General features: G+C 44.2%; 1 protein-coding gene and 2 long non-coding RNA genes across 3 annotated transcripts in view; 1 reads left to right on the forward strand and 2 right to left on the reverse strand.

Annotated features, from left to right (window-relative positions):
• LOC137650244 (uncharacterized) overlaps positions 1-18437 on the reverse strand; it is a 473662-nt gene that overhangs the window by 197721 nt on the left and 257504 nt on the right. The gene's annotated exons all lie outside the window — the stretch shown is intronic.
• The window catches only part of LOC137650241 (uncharacterized), a 121712-nt gene that overhangs the window by 32113 nt on the left and 71162 nt on the right, over positions 1-18437 (forward strand). The gene's annotated exons all lie outside the window — the stretch shown is intronic.
• LOC137650240 (uncharacterized) overlaps positions 6418-18437 on the reverse strand; it is a 203130-nt gene continuing 191110 nt past the window's right edge. Inside the window, exon 10 of the mRNA XM_068383514.1 lies at positions 6418-7286. Within this exon, the coding sequence (XP_068239615.1) occupies position 7286 (1 nt within the window). The 3' untranslated portion in view covers positions 6418-7285. The remainder of the gene's footprint in view (positions 7287-18437) is intronic.

The following is an 18437-nucleotide window of genomic DNA, read 5'->3' on the forward strand; positions in this document are numbered from 1 at the left end:
GACCGCTCGCCCGTGCAACCGCGCGACCGCTCGCCCGTGCAACCGCGCGACCACTCGCCCGCGCGCCTACACGCCCACGTGCCTGCACGTCTACGCTCATGCTCTCCAATGTTCGCCCAGGCGCGAACCAACAGTTTTTACATCGCGCGGACGGATGTTGTTCCTTCGCGCGAACGTACAGTGTTTCTTCGCACAAATGTCGGCTTATTTCTTGCAGTATCCATTGCTCGTCTATGGGTTATCGCTCGCCGACCACCAGGAATTTCCGTCGCGCGAGCTCCAGGAATTTCCGTCGCGCGAGCTCCAGGGCAATTGCGACCACGATTCCCAATGGGGTTTTCGCAGCATGACCAGCCTGGCGAGTTCTTCTGGAGCATATTTCCAGAACACGGCCTCACCCCGTAAACACAGAGCATGGCACTTGCAAGAATAGGAGAAACTTAAGGGAGATCTGAGCAACACTCCTCTTTTCCTGAACCTGGGTTAGCCCTTCCCCGTCATTCCCTGGAAGGGGGGGGGGGGCTTTCCGTTCGTCCTCGGTTATGGCCCGAGGTTTGGTTCAAGGAAGCTACAGGAAGATCAAGGGTACTTTCCTCCTCTCGAGCTCAGGCACCTTGGCCTTTCGTCGTTAAGTATCTAACTTGCGGACAAGCTCGATGTTGTACCATCTGGACGCGCTGACTGAGGGCTTCCTTCGGGTGTCTCATCTGTGGAGGTCGACGACCTCAGACACCCTTCCATCCTTGAGAAGAGTTTGTTTGTGCCCAAGGACAGAGACTTAGACAGCTGCTGTGCGGAGTAAATCGACTCCTCCAAGGCGCTTTCTTCCAGACTCTGCAGGGCTCCAGCGCCCTTTTCTTTCAACCACGTCGGCCTAAGTTATCGGGTACAACAACTGGGACAAGGTGTCCAATTGCAGTTTCCTCCTGTCAGGAACAGATGGCACGGGAGACTCCCCCGGGGGGGGCATAGTCCTAAAAGGAGTTCACGAACTCTAGGATTGCAGGTTTTTCGCTGGGAGGATGCTTAAGGTTACTCATCCGAATGACAGCTTCCCGATGCCCATTCCCGCACAATCTCTGTGATTAGCCAAGGATATCGCGCCTGCCGTCTCTGTCAGCGAATTCAGTGTCTCTGAACCTCTATGCCATAGCGTCAGCAGAGTTGCCCGGTTGGGCAGAATGATCCATACCTTAGGCGAAGGTCTTCCTTAGGATCATCGACGGCTTCACCCCCGGCCCCCTCAGTCGATCCTTTCTTGTAAGGAAGGATCTGAGAGGGGATGTCCATAGTCGACCTCTCAGCCCTGATCAAGTTTGTCGAACAAACTTCGGCCAGCGTAGACCAGCAGAATCGATCAGACTGGTAACGAGGTGACAGGACTCCTTAAACCCTGGATCGGAAGGACGGGTACTTTCAGTTTCCATTCCATCCATCTTCCAGGGTGCTCGTCGAATTCAGCCTAGACTGCAAGTACTCCTGCTTATGATGCAGTGTGGCTATCCCGCCATGGCATAGCAGGTTTGTTTCCCCAGAGAACTCTCCCTGCCTTCCTCTTGGCCGCTCAGGTGCAGGCTTCCGCCTCCTCTGCTGTTTGGAGGGCTGGTCAACTCCGGTAGGCTCGGGTTTCGACCTTCTTCAGCGCCGGGACAAGCTTCCGGATGCTTACCATGAGTGTGGGCTCATGGTATTTTGCTTGGAGCCTTCTCTTCCTCTGCCTCAACATCTGGAGTATCTGGCCATGATATTGAGTCAACGGCCTTACCACGTTGGAAACCCCGCTTCTCGTCCGTCCAGCGAGGTTAAGCAACGCCGGTACTTGGATGGGTGACCACCTGGGGACGCCAGATTCTGTTACCACATCCTCCGAGCCTTCCTTTCGGTTGACTGTGGCAAGACTGAGGAGAGTCGCAGTACCTGTTCTCAGTCAAGCAGAGCTTTCAGCCCTACCTTGGAACGTTTCCTAGTTCTCCTTTCCTCATTGACCCGTCTATAGTCCGAACGGTCGCCTCAGGATAAGTTCCATGTGGGGCAATCCAAGTTCCGGTGGCTTCAGGCAATGTTTAACCGGACTCCCTGGCCCTATGAGACCAGCGGAACTATTAGACCTGCAATGGGTGTTGACCTATGGAGCCTCTTGATGGTAGTGGATATTCTCGTCCTTTCCCCACATTCTTGATGCGGTTCTCGGACTTGTCAAAGGAAAGGGGGGGGGGGTGCATGTTCCGGTCCAGGCCTATGGTCAAGACCTGAAGGATACCTCTCCATCATTCTGGCAGGCGTAGGGGCCTTAGTCTGGCCCCTCTTCAGATCCTACAGCTCCTGCCGAGTCGCCCCGTTGCACGTCGACTTCATTCTAACCAGCAGGGGACGCATTTTCACACCTTCACATCTTGCAGTAGAGATACCGGGATGATTGAGATTCTCTCAATACCACCATCGGCTCTCTCATTCCAGGCAGGGGAATGTTTCTCTCAGACTATCCGAGCAGAGCCTCGTAGAGAGAGTGTACCTGGGGGTATTTGACCTTGGGTAACCAGCAAGTGCTGGTCTGGGGGACCTGATCGCGACAGCTTGGAACCTCAAGCTTCCGCTATTCTTCCCCCCAGTCTCAGACCCCGAGACTCTGGCAAGATGCATTCCGGTGATGGTGGGACAACTTCGACGCCTGCGTCTTCCCTCCTTTTTGTCTGTGGACAATGGGTCTCAACAAGACCAGGTTGTCTGTTAACCTTTCAATGGGAGAGCTCCACTGGGACTATGCGCAGAACGGTTTGTGGACCCTCTGCTTCCCCTGACGGAACTCCCGGGAGAGCTTCTCCCACGGCGCAGACTACTCAAGCAACCACACTGCGACATCTCTCCCGAACCGGGGCGTCGCGGTACGGAGGTCGCGTCATCTGCGATAGTCATCCACAGGGGTCTCCCAGGCAAAGTGAAGAGTCTAAGGTGGTTGGTGCCGTGGGAGATATACCTCTTCCCGTGAGGCCTCTTCTCCAGCAATAACGGTCTTATTGCCTTTCGGCGGGAGGAAACTCCTTTCCGCTCTTGGCAATGAAGCCTGTCGCTCAGCCTTTCCCGAACCTTCAGGCTTAAAGGAATAACTTTTTCCTGCCTGCTGGATCTATCCTCACTCATGCGAAGCTACGATCGTCCCTGCCCTAGTCGGAGGAAGACCTCCAACTTGGAGCATGGCTCGGACTTTTAGTCCTTTAAGAGTTCTTCTCAAGACCCTTTTACGACAGGCCTCGGATTGTATTCCGCCTTGGGTCTTCTGCTCACTCTGGCCACGGCCAGTGTGTAAGCAATCTTCTTGGTCTCTTACTACTCCCCCCTTTCTAAGGAAGAGGGGAAGGCAACATTCAGGCTCGCTCCTGAGTTGTTGGCTAGACTCAGAATCTGAGGGTCCCGGCCCTTCGGTCCAATTCATTCAAGATTTCGAGTCTCCATTCTGTGTCTGATGTCCCAAGACCTTCTCTTTCTTGCCAGTAAAGGAATCGAGAGGTTAGCGCTGGGAACAGCTGCAGTTTGTCCTCAGTTGCAGCCGATTTGGGAGCACAAGGAGGACATGGGGGGAGAGTCACCAGTATACCTCTTCAGCCTGGACTCAAGGACATTCATCTCGACCTGTCTCCAGACCCTCCCCCGTCACGTCGCCCTACAGCACGATGTTGGATACATCGCAACGTCCTTCACCTTCGAGTAATACTACTCTGTGACGCAGGTGCTACAAGCTGGAGTCTGGAAGCGTCTAATGACCTTCGCAGCCCGCTTCTTGCGGGGCGTGACCCACAGGAGTCTCGATACGTTTTCCATCGCTCTTTGGTGGCTACACAACAGCTGGTCTAACCTCAGGCTCCTTTTTGGACAGGTAGTGGAAGGTTGAGGGCATTGTTATCAGGTTTTAGTCTGCATGAACGAAAGAAGTATGTCTGGCCCTTACTTCCTTCTTCATCATCCCCTCTACGGGGAAGCAGCATCCTGGTCTCTGCATAGCTGACCTCGAACCTCTGCAGGTAAACCATGCTTCCTTGTGTTCCGAGTATTGAGTCAATACTGTCGCGTCCCCCATACCCTGACGAGGTGGTATTGGGAACGTCCTAACCCAGAGTTCCTTCTGGAACTCCAGGTCAACTGCCTAGGACGGGTCACACTTCTTCCTTCACACACAAGCTTACGTAGGCCACATGGTTCCTTGCGGAGCAAGGAACTTGTGAGGTGCAGGGACTCCTTTTCTCGAGTGCGACTCACTCGGATTCTGAGTCCCCGGGTAAAGCCAAAGCCAGTATGGCTGGGGACTTTCCACCCTTCCTAAGGGGTAAGTCACCCTTTGTAAATAGCGTGGTTTGTATTCCGGTTACGGAACAAATGACAAATTCGAAGATAATTTGTATTTTTCCTAACCATACAAACCTTAGCTATTTACACATAATTGCCCGCCAGCCCTGTACCCCAAGACAAGTCCTACCTCTAAGTGAAAGTGAGTATTCACCTGTGTGTGAGGGGGAGGAGGGGTAGCTAGCTACCACTCCCCTATACCCCCCCCCCCCCGCTAACTAGCGCGGGGGTAATACACCCTCGTTAAATTCTAATGGCTCGCCATTTCAGCTATGCTAAAAGGTAACCCTTTGTAAATAGCTAAGGTTTGTATGGTTAGGAAAAATGCAAATTATCTTCGAATTTGTCATTTTTAAATATACTGTACTTACCAGGTAGTTACATATATAAAAGGTCCCTCCCTCCTCCCCCTGAAAACAGGGGCATGGAATTTCTGAGGGCAAATGGGAATGGTTCCAAGTACCTGGGTAGAGGGAGCACAGGTAGGATCACCTGACCATCTATCGGCGATTGCCGCGAATTTTGAATTCCTGCCGTGCGCGCGATGAATCGGCGGGATAAAGTTATATATAAGGAATTACCTGGTAAGTATATTTAAAAACTTATTTTAAAATGAAAATACCATTTTTGTTGGTGAAAATCTGGTCTCACAATATGAATGATAGCAAGTTACATAAGCAGGTATGGTATTGATTTTATTAATTTTTATTCCAATAAAAAGGACTATTATTAACAAAAATTAAAATATAGAATATATAAAACTTATCTGTCCTCAGAAACCCATGATATAAAGAAGAGTCTACTGTATAGATTTATAGTATTGTACTGTACTGCACTATACATATTTTCATAAATATGTGATGTACTGAGGGAGCGATTACTGTACTGTAGTGATAGCACTGTACTGTACATTTATTACAGTAGTATACACTACAATGTTAGTGTATTGCAAGTTAGGAGCAATAGTGTTTTGTTGCTAAGTATACATTAGGTGGTACAGAGATGACTTTATTCAGACGAGTCTTCTTAACTTGGGTACCATTGTGTTCTCTGGACCGATGGTAGAGTTAGTAGTGACAATAACCCTTTTAAAATAATGTAGATTGCTATACTGCTATAAACCACGGTAAAGTGATGTACAGTACAGCAAGTTATCTAGGGTGTCGGTTAACCACACAAATAGTGTGGTCCCTTTAGTCAGGCTTAACGAAGTCGAGCCTGTCTTTAGTTAATTTTACTGTTATAAAAAAAAGTGTACCCCATACCTGTACAGTAATTAGCCTACAAGCATGATCTCCACAAATCTTACATTCAATTTCCAGTTGAATGGAAAATTGACTGAATGTCATTAGAATAAGACATGGGTAATAGAGAAATCAAAATCTCAAGCAGCCTATTATTATTATTATCCTTATTATTACTAATTATTATTATTGTTACTAGCTAAGGTATACTCCTAGGGGGGAAAAGCAAGATGTTATAAGCCCAAGGGCTCCAATAAGAAAAAATAGCCCATTGAGGAAAGGAAATAAAGGAAATAGACTATATGAGAAGTAATGGACAACTAAAGTCAAATGTTTTACAAACTGTGATAACATTAAAACATCTTTCCTTTATAAACTATAAAAAGACATGTCAGCCTGTTTAACATAGAAATATTTGCTACAAATTTGAACTTTATAAGTTCTACTGATTCAACTACCCGGTTAAGAAGATCGTTCCACAACTTGGTCAGAGCTGGAATAAAACTTCTAAAATACAGGAATAAAACTTCTAAAATACTGTGAAGTATTGAGCTTCATGATGAAGGCCTGACTATTAGAATTAACTGGATACCTAGACTCATTTTTCCTGTAGCATGGGCAAATTATCCACATAATTAATGGTGCAGTAAGATGTGGAAACTTCGTTATGTAGGTTCTCAGTATGTATTAGAAAATTTTATTATTAGACAACTTTATTTCAATTAAATTTACCACAGTACTGGTAATTATCCCAAACCATAATTTAAGTAAAGCAATTGAGCTCCGAAAAATTCCAATTTTGACAAAATTAACAACTTATAATTCAGGAAAAATAAGGAAATCACAGAGTGGATTACCAGCATTTATTGGAGGCTTATAGTCATAGATTGCAGCAATTGGAATAACAATACCCGTTTAATTTGGAAAATATAAAAAGACCGATATTCGACTGAGTTGGCAATAGCATCGCTACATCTATCTTATAAAAACCTTTGCCTCAGTAAAATTGAAAACCTTAAAGCAAACAGCTGTGTATCATCGGGTAGATTCATTGGATCTCCATGTGTTCTCTGTGTACCATTGGAATCCTATCAAATGGCAGAACAAAGTAGCCTTAAAAGATCTTTTTCAATATAAACAATCAGTAGTAATAAAAATGTCTTAAGAAAATGGGAACTCTTGTTATTAATAGGATAAACACATAAAATAGGGAGAACCTCTGCTGCTTGGAGCCTCAATGCTGCTGGCTAGTAGTTGATTTTACTTCATGAGGGCAAATGAATGTTGTAGGGCAAGTTTATCTGAAATGCATTACTTTGCTCAAACCATTAGAAGCCTTAAAAAGACTGCAGTTTACATCAACTTCCTGGGAATGTAAGTATTTTTTTCTCAGTCTCAGTGGGACAGAATGGCAGACATACAACTTTGATTACAAAATTTCTATTTACTTTGATGAAGTGATAAATAGGCATTTAATCAAACAAATGTATAATTCTTGACTCTCACTAGGTAGCGCAATTCCTATTAACACTTGAATGCTGGATGTCAATAATGCCCCTTGCGAAGGGTTCTACATCAGCATGGAGGAACAGTGAAAGAATTTCTAAACTTTCCATTTTTTCCCCAACTCGCACTGAAAACATGATGCAACTTCTCAGGACCTGTGATAATGTCTTCCTGTCAGAGTAAACAATCAGCAGGGCTCTGAAATACAATGAATGAAAAAATAAAATCTGCAAATACTATAGTATACTGTACAAAATGATATACAATTAAAATTTATCAGCTTTAAAAACATATGATGATTCATAAATGCAAAAAATTACTTAGCAAATGTTTTTCTGTCAAGTCTTGACTGGCCCCAAGTGAGTAGAGTCCCAAATTAAAGTTAACTAATATGTAAAAGGGGGTTTCAAGGGGACTTCCTTTCTCATTACACTCCCATGTTGTGTTCACAGTTGGGAAGATATGAAATTATGGTATACAACTAATTGGTTTGGAGGTAAGAAGGCTAACCTTGGTCAAGTAATTGTTACTAAAAATCAAATGAAACTTTAAGATTAATAAAATAATCATAACAAACGATAATTGTATAAGTTCAAGTAGCTATTTAATCCACAGAACATACATGAAATTGAGTTTCTGGCACGAAATATTAAGGAAAAAAATGTCATTGCACCAGAAAAAATTTGGGTTCCCCATGGAGTCCTCTTCAATACTAGGTTTATTAAATGGAAAACTTGTAAAAAAAATTTAGTTAAGTAAAAAAAAAGTGGAAGGAAAGAAATCCAATAACTAAATCATGAAAGTTCAAATTAAGTATCAATTCTTAAACATCACACACAACTACAGAAAATTATAATTGGGTATATCAATTTACTTTTAAAGTTAAATACCTGTACACTAAAGTGGACATAAAGCATCATTTGCTATAAAAAAAAAATCTGGTAATGGAAGATTTGAAATATGCAAGTCCAAATGGCCTTGAAGCATAATTTGCTATTAAATATACCCTCTTTTATCAGGGTGAATTTTAGGATTTAAAGGTTGTCCTATACATGAAAATATATGGTATGTAAATGTTACTCTTGATGAATTTATTCAAATTGGAACAAAAATGATTCCTTCAATGTTTGAGAACTTTAGACTTTACAAGCTATCCTTTACTAATATTTGTACAAATTACAGAAAAATTGCAGTATTAGAGATTTCCTCTCAAAATTGAGGACCCACAAGATATTTTCTACCTAAAATAGAGGCTTCTGAAGCATTTTCTTTTATAACACAAAGATTAACCAGCTCCCGAAGGCCCACCGATGGCCGAATTTGGAGCCCCCATTAGAGACTTCCTTGGAAGCTGGTAACCCAAAGGCCTAGCCACAGCCAAATCCCCAGGCTGGAGCGGAAAGGAAGCAGAAGGCAGAGCAACAGTACCTTGAATGGGCTGACCGTAAAAGGAGCAGATTGATGCCTCTACATTCTAGCTCAGTGGTTCCCAATCTGTGCCCCGCAAAGGTAGTACTGAGGATCGGTGAACTGAATTGAAATTTTCATATACAGTATATGTAAATAAATATGCATATTAAGAGAAAAAAAAATAGTTATACAAAGGCAACGTAATGTACCCATGCCCTCCTAATTATGGCAATATTAAAAATAAAGTTATCCTGATTATACAATTTATTTTTTTCTCTTTATCACTGTGCATAAAAGTGACATGTTGGATGTCAAGAAATCACAATACCGTAGGACCAAAGCAATTATACGTTTGAAATTACCAAACTGTCGTGTGTTGAACACGTACAGTCGGACCTCGGTATGCTGTGAGCTCAGTGTCAGCTTAAGTTCTGAACACTGATTGCTTCAACTTTGCTCTTCTTTTACTGTTTTCACATTTTAAACCGACAGTCGCATCCAAACTTTAATCTGGCTTGAGCAGTCCGTAGTCAGTATGGTTGCGATTGATTCCCAAACCTTAATATTTAGTTGTATTTATTACATCAGTGATTATTATTGTTCATATATGATCGATTGTATGATGGCTCGGTGGTTAAAAATCAGAAGCATGATAAAACAAGACAGTAGTGACATAGGTGAATGTGCGACAAACTCAAGTGATAAGACATGGACTCATCAGTCGAAACGGGAAACCATAAATACTGTGATGAATACATGTCCTCTGGATTTATATTTAGAAGCAATGAAGGGTGTTCTGTTATAAATTATTGCCCTATGAAAGTATGAAGCCAGCCAAACTTTGCCGGCATTTTGAAACTTAAGCATAAGGAGCATACAGTCAAACCTCTCGACATGAAAGAATCTGCTTACGAAATTTTCACTCTGAGAAACGAGGATGCGAAGAATTTTACGACTCGCATAAAAAAAAAATGTTTTGGACAACGAAAGGAGCTACGGTGCGAGAGTCCGACAGTGTCCGAGACTGATTTTAAAATTCATGCGCCGCCAGCCTGTAAATTCGCTACTATCCCCCCACGCTCCCGTTGGTTATCTCCCAGCTCAGATGCTAGTTACCACCATAAGATCCTGCTCTCCTATTGGTCAGCATCTACTGTACTGTATCCCATCATGCAGCTACGCATTGGCGTTCCTATGTCTTCGTTTCGGATGCAGTATTGTACGCATTGACTTAGTGTTTATGATTTCGCTTTCATAACAATTGTATGGTACCTTGTGTGATATTACATTACATTATTAGCCATGGATCCCAAGAGAGTCGCTTCTGTCCAGGGAAAGAAGAGGATGATGCTTTCCATGGAGATAAAGATGGAAATAATCAAGAAATAAGAGGCTGGCATGCAGTCAAGTGTGATCGCGAAGGAATATGGCCGAAGTCCATCTACGATAGGAACGATCCTGAAGCAGAAGGAAGCTATCAAAGCAGCAACACCTTCTACGGACGTGACTGTTTTCTCCAGCACAAGGAGCCACATCTACTATGAGATTGGAGAGACTGCGGCTTGTCTGGATAAAGGACCAAGAAATGGCAGGGACACACTATCACCGAAGTGATAGTCTGCCTGAAAGCCAGTGCCATTTTTGATGATCTCATGCATGCTCAGGCTGAAGCCGACGCAGGAGAATGAGCATCAATGCAGGCACCCCCAAACATCAAAGCAGGCAACCCCAGAGTTCAAGGCTTCTCGTGGGTGGTTTGAAAAATTTAAGAGACGCTCAGGCATTCATTCAGTAGTGCGTCATGGGGAGGCTGCAAGCTCGGACACCAAAACAGCCGAAGCCTTCGTTAAAACCTTCGACGAGTCGATTGTCCGTGAAGGCTACAGTCCCTGGCAATTCCTCAATTGCAACAAGACTGGGCTTTTTTAGGGGAAAAAATGCCTCATCAAACGTACATTACAGCAGAAGAAAAGACTACCCGGGCATAAGCCTATGAAGGACAGGCTCACCCTTGCACTCTGTGGAAATGCCAAATGTTCAGCAAGTGGTCTCCCCATCCCTCCCTGGATGCGTTCATGAACAGTAGTAGTTCCGGAGGAGGATCCAGTAGTGAATTCCCCGCTCGGGTGTTCCTTGAGTCCAACCACCACCGGAGTGCCTCCCTGGTTGACTGGGACGGGGAAAGCTTTGATAACAGACACTGGATTGCTAGGCCTTGTATCTCTTCAAGTCCCACTGGGCTAGTCATAGTATCAACCTTTCCTTGGGCAAGAGTTTCTCTAGGGACACCAGGTGGCCTACCAGTCTTTGCACTCCTTTAACGACTCCGGTTTCCCCGATGAAAGGCTTTGCCATGCTTTCCAGATACCCGATCCCCTTGTTCGTCGGGAAGGCCCTGGCTTGGACAGATCATATTTCCATGCCCAGGTACACTGTCCTCGTTGTTGGGGAGGGTTTTGAATTCTCCCAGTTGAATACCAACCCCAGTTCGGTGCAGTAGGCCACCAAGTCGCCCCCTGCTCACTGGACACCGAGAGGAGCAACCAGTCGTCGAGACACCTCAAAAGGCCCATCCCTCTCTTGTGGGCCCACCGGGAGACAAGGGAAAAGATTCCTGTGAAGACCTGAGGTGTGGTCAACAGGCCAAAGCAGAGGGTGCAGAACTGGAAGACTCCTTCTTTCCTCTTGAACCCGAGGAACTTCCTGCTGGACAGGCGCACCGGGATTTGGAAACATGCATTCTCGAGGTACAGGGACAGCATGAAGTCTCTCTCCCTGATAGCTACTAGGACTGTCCTTGCTGCTTCCATCTTGAACGTGGTCTGGGCGATGAAACGGTTGAGGGCTAAAAGAGCTATGACTTGACGCCATCCACCTGAGGCCTTCTCCACCAGGAACAGATGGTTGAAGAAGCCCGGCTGGTTAGGGGGCACCACCTGGATGGCCCTTATGATGTTCAGGTCCTGAACCTCCCATTTTAAGGCTCTCAGACTTGTTTCTTCCTTAGGGTTTAGGTAGGAGACCTCGAGGCCCGATATCAAAGGAGTGGGGCCCTTGAAGGGGATACGGTAACTGTCCCTCAACGCTTGAACCGTCTGATGTGCCCCTTTCTTTGCCCAATTTCTCCACCTCCCCCTATCTCTGGAAGGCACTGGAGAGAGGGGCCTTGTCCCCTACTTCTGCTTGAAGAAGCGGCCGCTACATGCCCCTCAGTTGGCTGGGGCTCTGAGTTTACTGCTTCCTGAGGCTGGTTTCTGTCCTCCTGAAGGGGGCTGCTTGGGGGGGGGGGGGGGGGGCAATAGGAAGAGGAAAAAGCTTGGACCAGAGGCATAGGAGGTCGCCCACCTGACTGGGCCCTGGCCCTGCTATGTTCACGAGGCTGGTGTAGGGGACGTGCCAACGAAGATGTGAAAGCCCTGTGGTGCATCATGTCGTGACTCTTTCCTCCATTCGTCTAGTACCTCTTCCACCATGTCCTCTGGAAAGAAAGCCTCCCTGACGATGGGGGCATCGCTAAGAGGTCTCATCTCCCTGTCCGGAAGTTGCTTTGGCAACCTATAGAGAATGACATCCCTCTGGTGCAGGACCCATTTCGATGCAGGGGTGTAAGACTGTCCCGCCAAGAAGGCTACAGCCCTCAACCCTGAGACCACGTGGCTACCACGAGGAACCTCTGAGCGGGGATATGGGTTGAATGCTGAACGAGCCGTGTAACTCTTGAGCAAGCGTTCACAGTTAGACATTACTGCCTGTAATGTTCCCACAACCTTCTCTGTGGATCTCCCCGGCGAAGGGAAGGTCAGGAAGATGGTTCCGCTGTGTGTCTTGCAAGGAGAGCGACTCTTGGCCCCTGGGGACGAAACGCGAGAACCTCTCGCTGACTCAGCGGGAACTTCCTTCGCTACCGCAGGTAACACGGGACAGAGAGGGATGTGCAACACTCGGCGCCGACGAAGGACGAGAACCAATACATTCATGTATGTGAGAATACTGCCTAATTAACAGGTTATCAATTTTGCAATTGGCTATAAGGATATCTAGGTTATAAAACCTCTATAATAGAGCTGAATAACTCCACTAATCCAACCCTTAGCCTAACGTCTGGTCTAAAACTGTACCCAACAATTAAAGAACACCCGGTTTGGGATTCAAGTGACATTAATCCAGTAAACTAATGCACTTACTATTGAATGTAGTAATATTCACAATGTAGCCCACTAGACAACCTCCAATGAGGTTATGATAGCCAAACCATAGTTATGGATGCCACAAAGTTAACCTTCCTTCATATTTCATAACTAGCTGTAGTTATTGGAACTTGTTTGATTAGTGAAATTGGTTACAAAAAATGGAGCCAGCAGTTATGGAATAAGTAACAAAATGGCTAAGCTACTTGAGGCATAAACTGAATCTAATTAAGAATTAATTAGAAAAAATATCAAACTAATGTTAGTTAAGCTACTCCGAATAGAAAGCCATGCTTTAATGCTAACAATACCGATAAAGCTGGTGACCAACCAAACAATTGTATAACAAATGCACAACTACTCAATTACTGGTGCCTAATCAAGCATGATTTATATGAATTAATTAACTCAAAGAAGAAAAAACCTGAAATCATGGACTTGATGCGGCTGTTCTCAATAGTCCAATACAAGACTAGAGGTGTCTGTGTTGCAGATGACAAAAAGTGAATGGTCTGTTGAGGTTTCGTTACGCTGGCAGTCAACTGAGAGGATGGTTCCTTTCTATGATGCCATGCATGACATCACTCATAGCAGACTAATTTTAGCTACCGAGGTGCTATGGCAAATTCAAATAATCCTGAATTCGTGGGTCTACCTTAGACACTCGAGTCCTTGCTTTAAACATTGTTACAGTGGGCCTAGAGTAGGGGAGACAATATTTCTTTATTTATGTCATATTGTATTTTTTGTACTAGTCTTGCACAGAGAAGTCCTGGAGACCAAATAGCACTTTAACCCCAAAAAAGGTCATTTACTCTTTTACTCATAGTCCCCATCTCCCAATTTAAACTATTTTCAACATAGTAACAATTAACTTTTGGAGACTAGGGAACCCATCAGCAAACTTTTTTCTTTTTAAAACTCAAATGCCTGGGTTATATTAGTAATAAGCTTATATAAAAAATTAATTTTAAACGTAAGACTTACCTGGTAGTTATATATATAGCTTACGTCTCTGACGTCATGGCAGAATATTCAAAACTCGTGCCAATTGCCAATTGGATAGCCAGGTGTACCACCCCTGCGCCCTAGCGAGGTACCTGGGAACCATTCCAGGAACCCTCATATATTATCTGCCGTCGCTAGCGGCGACACGTGAATTCTGCTATCATCAATATTGATCTTATTTTGGTAAAGTACAAAACTTTGGTTGGTGACTCCCGCTTGTTTTTGATTTCGCTTTTGGATATTCTTTAATTCGAATTGGATTTAGAAAATTTTTGACCCTTGCTTGTCTGATTTCTCTTTAATTTTTCAAAATGGCCACCCCCCCTATAACTTTTAGGTTATGTGTGAGTAGTGGGTGTAAGACCCGAATGGCAAAAGCTTCACTTGACCCCCATTCTCTCTGTGTTGCTTGCAGAGGTAAAGAGTGTGATTTGGGGGATTGCTGTGATGAGTGTGTTCTACTATCAGACCATGAATGGATTGAGTTTGACAGATATGGACGTAAACTTAAAAGGGAGATTGAGGCGAAGTTGTTCTCGTTCCTCTAAAAACTTTCCCTCTTCCCATGTCATTACAGTGAACCCTCGCTACTTCGCGGTTCGACAATCGCGGATTCACCACTTCGCGGGGTTTTCCCATAACCCATATATATATACATATCGCGGATTTTCCGGAAAATTCGAAAATACCGCGAAATCTGAAGACAACCAAATACGATATTTTGTTACCTGTAATTCCATTAATACTGTAATTAGTAATATCTGCTCTTACTGATTGTTCATTGCATTACATATGATATATAATTCAGCACAGAAAGAAATAAAACACGAAAAGAGAATGTGATCATACGATAATTCAGTACGTAGTAAAATTAAATCGAACATGAAACGCAAATCAGATGCAGTCATACCATATTAGAATGGTGTGTACGGTAATGGATGTGCTTCTTTTCCATGAATCTTTTGTATGTATACGTACGTAGTACAGTACTGCATCCAATAATATTCTTTGTTGCAAAAATCACATTTCGAATACTGTAAGCGTACGAGAGAGAGAGAGAGAGAGAGAGAGAGAGAGAGAGAGAGAGAGAGAGAGAGAGAGAGAGAGAGAGAGGCGTAAAATAGCGTATGTAAATTTTTATTATTATTGTTATTATTATTATTATTGTTGTTGTTGTTGTTAATAAAATTATTATTATTATTATTATTAATCATTATTATTATTATTACTGTACAGTATTATTATCATTATTTATTATTATTACGGTATTGTACTTAATCTACGTACGTTTAGTATGCGCGGGGCATCTTCTATGAGTAACCAACGCACCATAGTACTGTAAGACGGGTTGTGATTGGTTCAAGCGCTGATAGATGACGAATCAAAACTCAAGTTTTGTTATCTAGCCTGTGATTGGTGTTTTGCCCGCATCTTCTACCCGCAACATCAAAGTTCTCGCGGGGCTGGATCGTTCACTTTCTCTTTCCGCGTATTGCTGAGTAGACGTTCTTAAGTTTGTGAAGTTTAATCTGTGCTGTGTGCGACTGTTTTAAGTTGAACTTTTTGTTGAACTTTCTGTTACAATGCCTCCCAAGCGTTCTGCTTCTAGTAAGGCTGGTAGTGAGCCTAAACGCCACCGAAGGATGATGACGATAGCTGAGAAGGTTACGCTTCTCGACATGTTAAAAGATGGTAGAAGTTACGCGGCCGCCGGCCGCCATTTTGGCATCAACGAATCCACCGTTCGCTACATCAAGAAGGACGAGGCGAACATTAGAAAGACTGCTGCAATCACCTTTAGCAGATCAGCGAAGCGAGTCGTTACAACGCGTAATAAAACGATCGTACGCATGGAAGGTGCTTTAGCTGTGTGGATTGCCGACTGCCGGAAGAAGAACATAGCGTTGGATACGAACACCATCCAAACAAAGGCTTTGAGCTTATATGAGAATTTTGCTGCAAAGGAACCTAAAGACGACGACGGCAACCATGCTGAAGATGATGATGATGCAGATGATCCTCAACCAGGGACATCCACTGATTCCCAGCCTCAGAAACGTTTTTCCGCAAGCAAAGGATGGTTCGCGAAGTTTCAGAAACGCTTCGCCCTGAAAAGCGTTTCCCTGCATGGGGAGTCTGCTTCCGCTGACACTGCCGCTGCTGAAACTTACGTGAACCAGACTTTCAAGAACATTATCGCTGAAGGTGGATACAAGCCGGAACAAGTGTTTAATATGGATGAAACCGGCTTGTTTTGGAAGAGAATGCCGTCGCGAACTTTCCTGTTCAAAGAGGAAGCCAAAGCCTCTGGCTTTAAGGCATTCAAGGATCGCGTTACCCTCGTGATGTGTGGCAATGCTGCTGGATTTTTGTTAAAGCCGGGGCTTATTTATAAGTCGAAAAATCCTCGCGCTTTGAAAAATAAAAATAAGAATCTCCTTCCCGTGTACTGGATGCATAATCAAAAAGCATGGATTACGAAGATGCTGACCTCCAACTGGTTCCACCAGTGTTTCATCCCGCAAGTCCATGAATATCTCTTAGAGAAGGGCTTGCCATTCAAGATCCTTCTCCTTATGGATAACGCTGGTGGACACGCAACTGACCTGTCGCGTGAGGGCGTTCAGGTTGAGTTCCTGCCACCCAACACCACGTCATTAATTTAACCGATGGACCAGGGGGTTATCAGGGCGTTCAAGGCCCTCTACACGAAGAATACCTTGGCGGACCTCGTTGCGTGTGTGGATGCTGCCCAAGATGACGAGGATGAAGATTTCAACTTGAAGGCGTACTGGCGGCAGTACACCATAGCCACGTGCCTGCAGAATATTCAAAAGGCACTTCAAGAGATGAAACCTGCAACCGTGAATGCGAGCTGGAAGAAGCTGTGGCCCGATATTGTTTACGACGACAAGGGATTTACTCGTCGGAAATCCAACACTCTGCAATACGGAAATCTGTGCAGTTGGCTGCCATAATTGGAGGTGACGGGTTTGGCGACATGACGACTGAAGACGTCGACGAGTTGTTGGACTGCCATTCCCAGCCCCTAACTGACGCAGACCTCGAAGACCTGACGAAATCGGCAAGTGAGGAAGAGAGTGAGGGTACCCAGGAAGAGACCCAAGAAAATGTCGAAGAAACGGGCTTAACATTAGAACGGCTTGCCAAGTTCTGCAACCATATGAAGGAGGCGAAAGAAATGTTACAAGAGTGGGACCAGGATATGGTTCGCTCGATGCAATTCTCAAATAAGGTCGATGACATCATGACTCCCTACAGGATGCTCTTGGATCGAAAAAAGAAGCAGCGGCAACAACTTCCGATCACAATGTTCTTCCAGCCTCGCAAAAAAGAGCCAGTTCCTCCTGCTAGTACGCCTTCGGAAGAAATTGAAGAAGTTGAAGAGGTGTCCCAGGAAAAGACACCTCCGTCTGAAGAGACATAAAATACTATCATTGACTGCACAGTAGAACACATCATCAGCTTCATCATCATCATTTCTACTGTGCAGCAAATTCATCGCCATCGTCATTCAAGTTTTTCTTGAACTTCTTTCGTGGTGAGTACAGTAACAATCTTTATTTTTAACTTTAACCTGTTTTATAGTTTAGTAATGTATGTACTGTATGCATTAAGTTAAAGGGAAGGTTTTAAAAGTCTACATGTTGTAACCTATCATATTTTTTTTGTTTAAAATTTACATTCGTACGTAAAACAATCTCTCTCTCTCTCTCTCTCTCAAATTGTTTTCCTGCTTTGCTACGTACAAGTACTGTATAATTTATATTTGTAAGGTAACATATTTTGTAAATGCTTTTACTGTAAATACTGTATGTACTGTATCATTATTTATCACTATCATCATGCGCGTTAAATGCCTTGTTTGTTCTGAGCGTGGTTGTTTACTGAGCGTACACGCCGTCGTTTCAGGCGGCGTCATAAAGAAAAAGATTTCATTTGGAAGTCCTAAGAAAAATACGTAAACTAAAACATTGGTAATAAAAAAATCAACATACAGTACTGTATAATCAATATAATCGATGCAAAAACTAACCTATACATATATGTGTACACTAAATGAGTTTGTTTCTTCATTATGATCAGAGATGAACGTAAACAAAACATTGGTTGCCATTTTTTATCGTGCTTTTTAGGTGTTTAGGAAACACATGATATAAAATCGCCTTTAATATTTGTGCCTGTTTTAGTTTAGGGTGCTGTAGTACATGCATTAAGTGTTCTGTACATTAAAGGGTGGTTTGTTAACAGTACTACGTACAAGGGAAGGTTTTAAAAGTCCGAATATACATGTTAAATAAATAGGTAAATATGCTGTCACTACAGTACTTCGCGGATTTTCACCTATCGCGCCCGCGTCTGGAACCTATCTACCGTGATAAACGAGGGTTCACTGTAACCCTATTCCTTCCCCTGTAGTGGTAGATCCTGATCCCGCTACTGCAACTGATAATGAGCCATCTCTTAAAGATATGTTAGTTGCAATTCAAGCGCTGGGCATCATGCGGCGGACAGAACCCAGCTGATGTCCGACGTAAGACAGTTAAAGGGTGAAAGTGCAGTGAAGTTAAGTGCAGTGGAGGGTGAGCCTGCTCGCATCTCATCCTCCTAGTCCTAGACCTCTTCCAAACTCTCCAACCCCTGGGAGAAGTTATGTCGAATGGCGAAAGGAGACGAGAGGCTTTAAAACACGAGTAGACATCCCCTCGAACGTACCTGTGGG

This window comes from Palaemon carinicauda, chromosome 11 (genome assembly GCF_036898095.1).
Source record: "Palaemon carinicauda isolate YSFRI2023 chromosome 11, ASM3689809v2, whole genome shotgun sequence".
Lineage (NCBI taxonomy): Eukaryota > Metazoa > Arthropoda > Malacostraca > Decapoda > Palaemonidae > Palaemon > Palaemon carinicauda.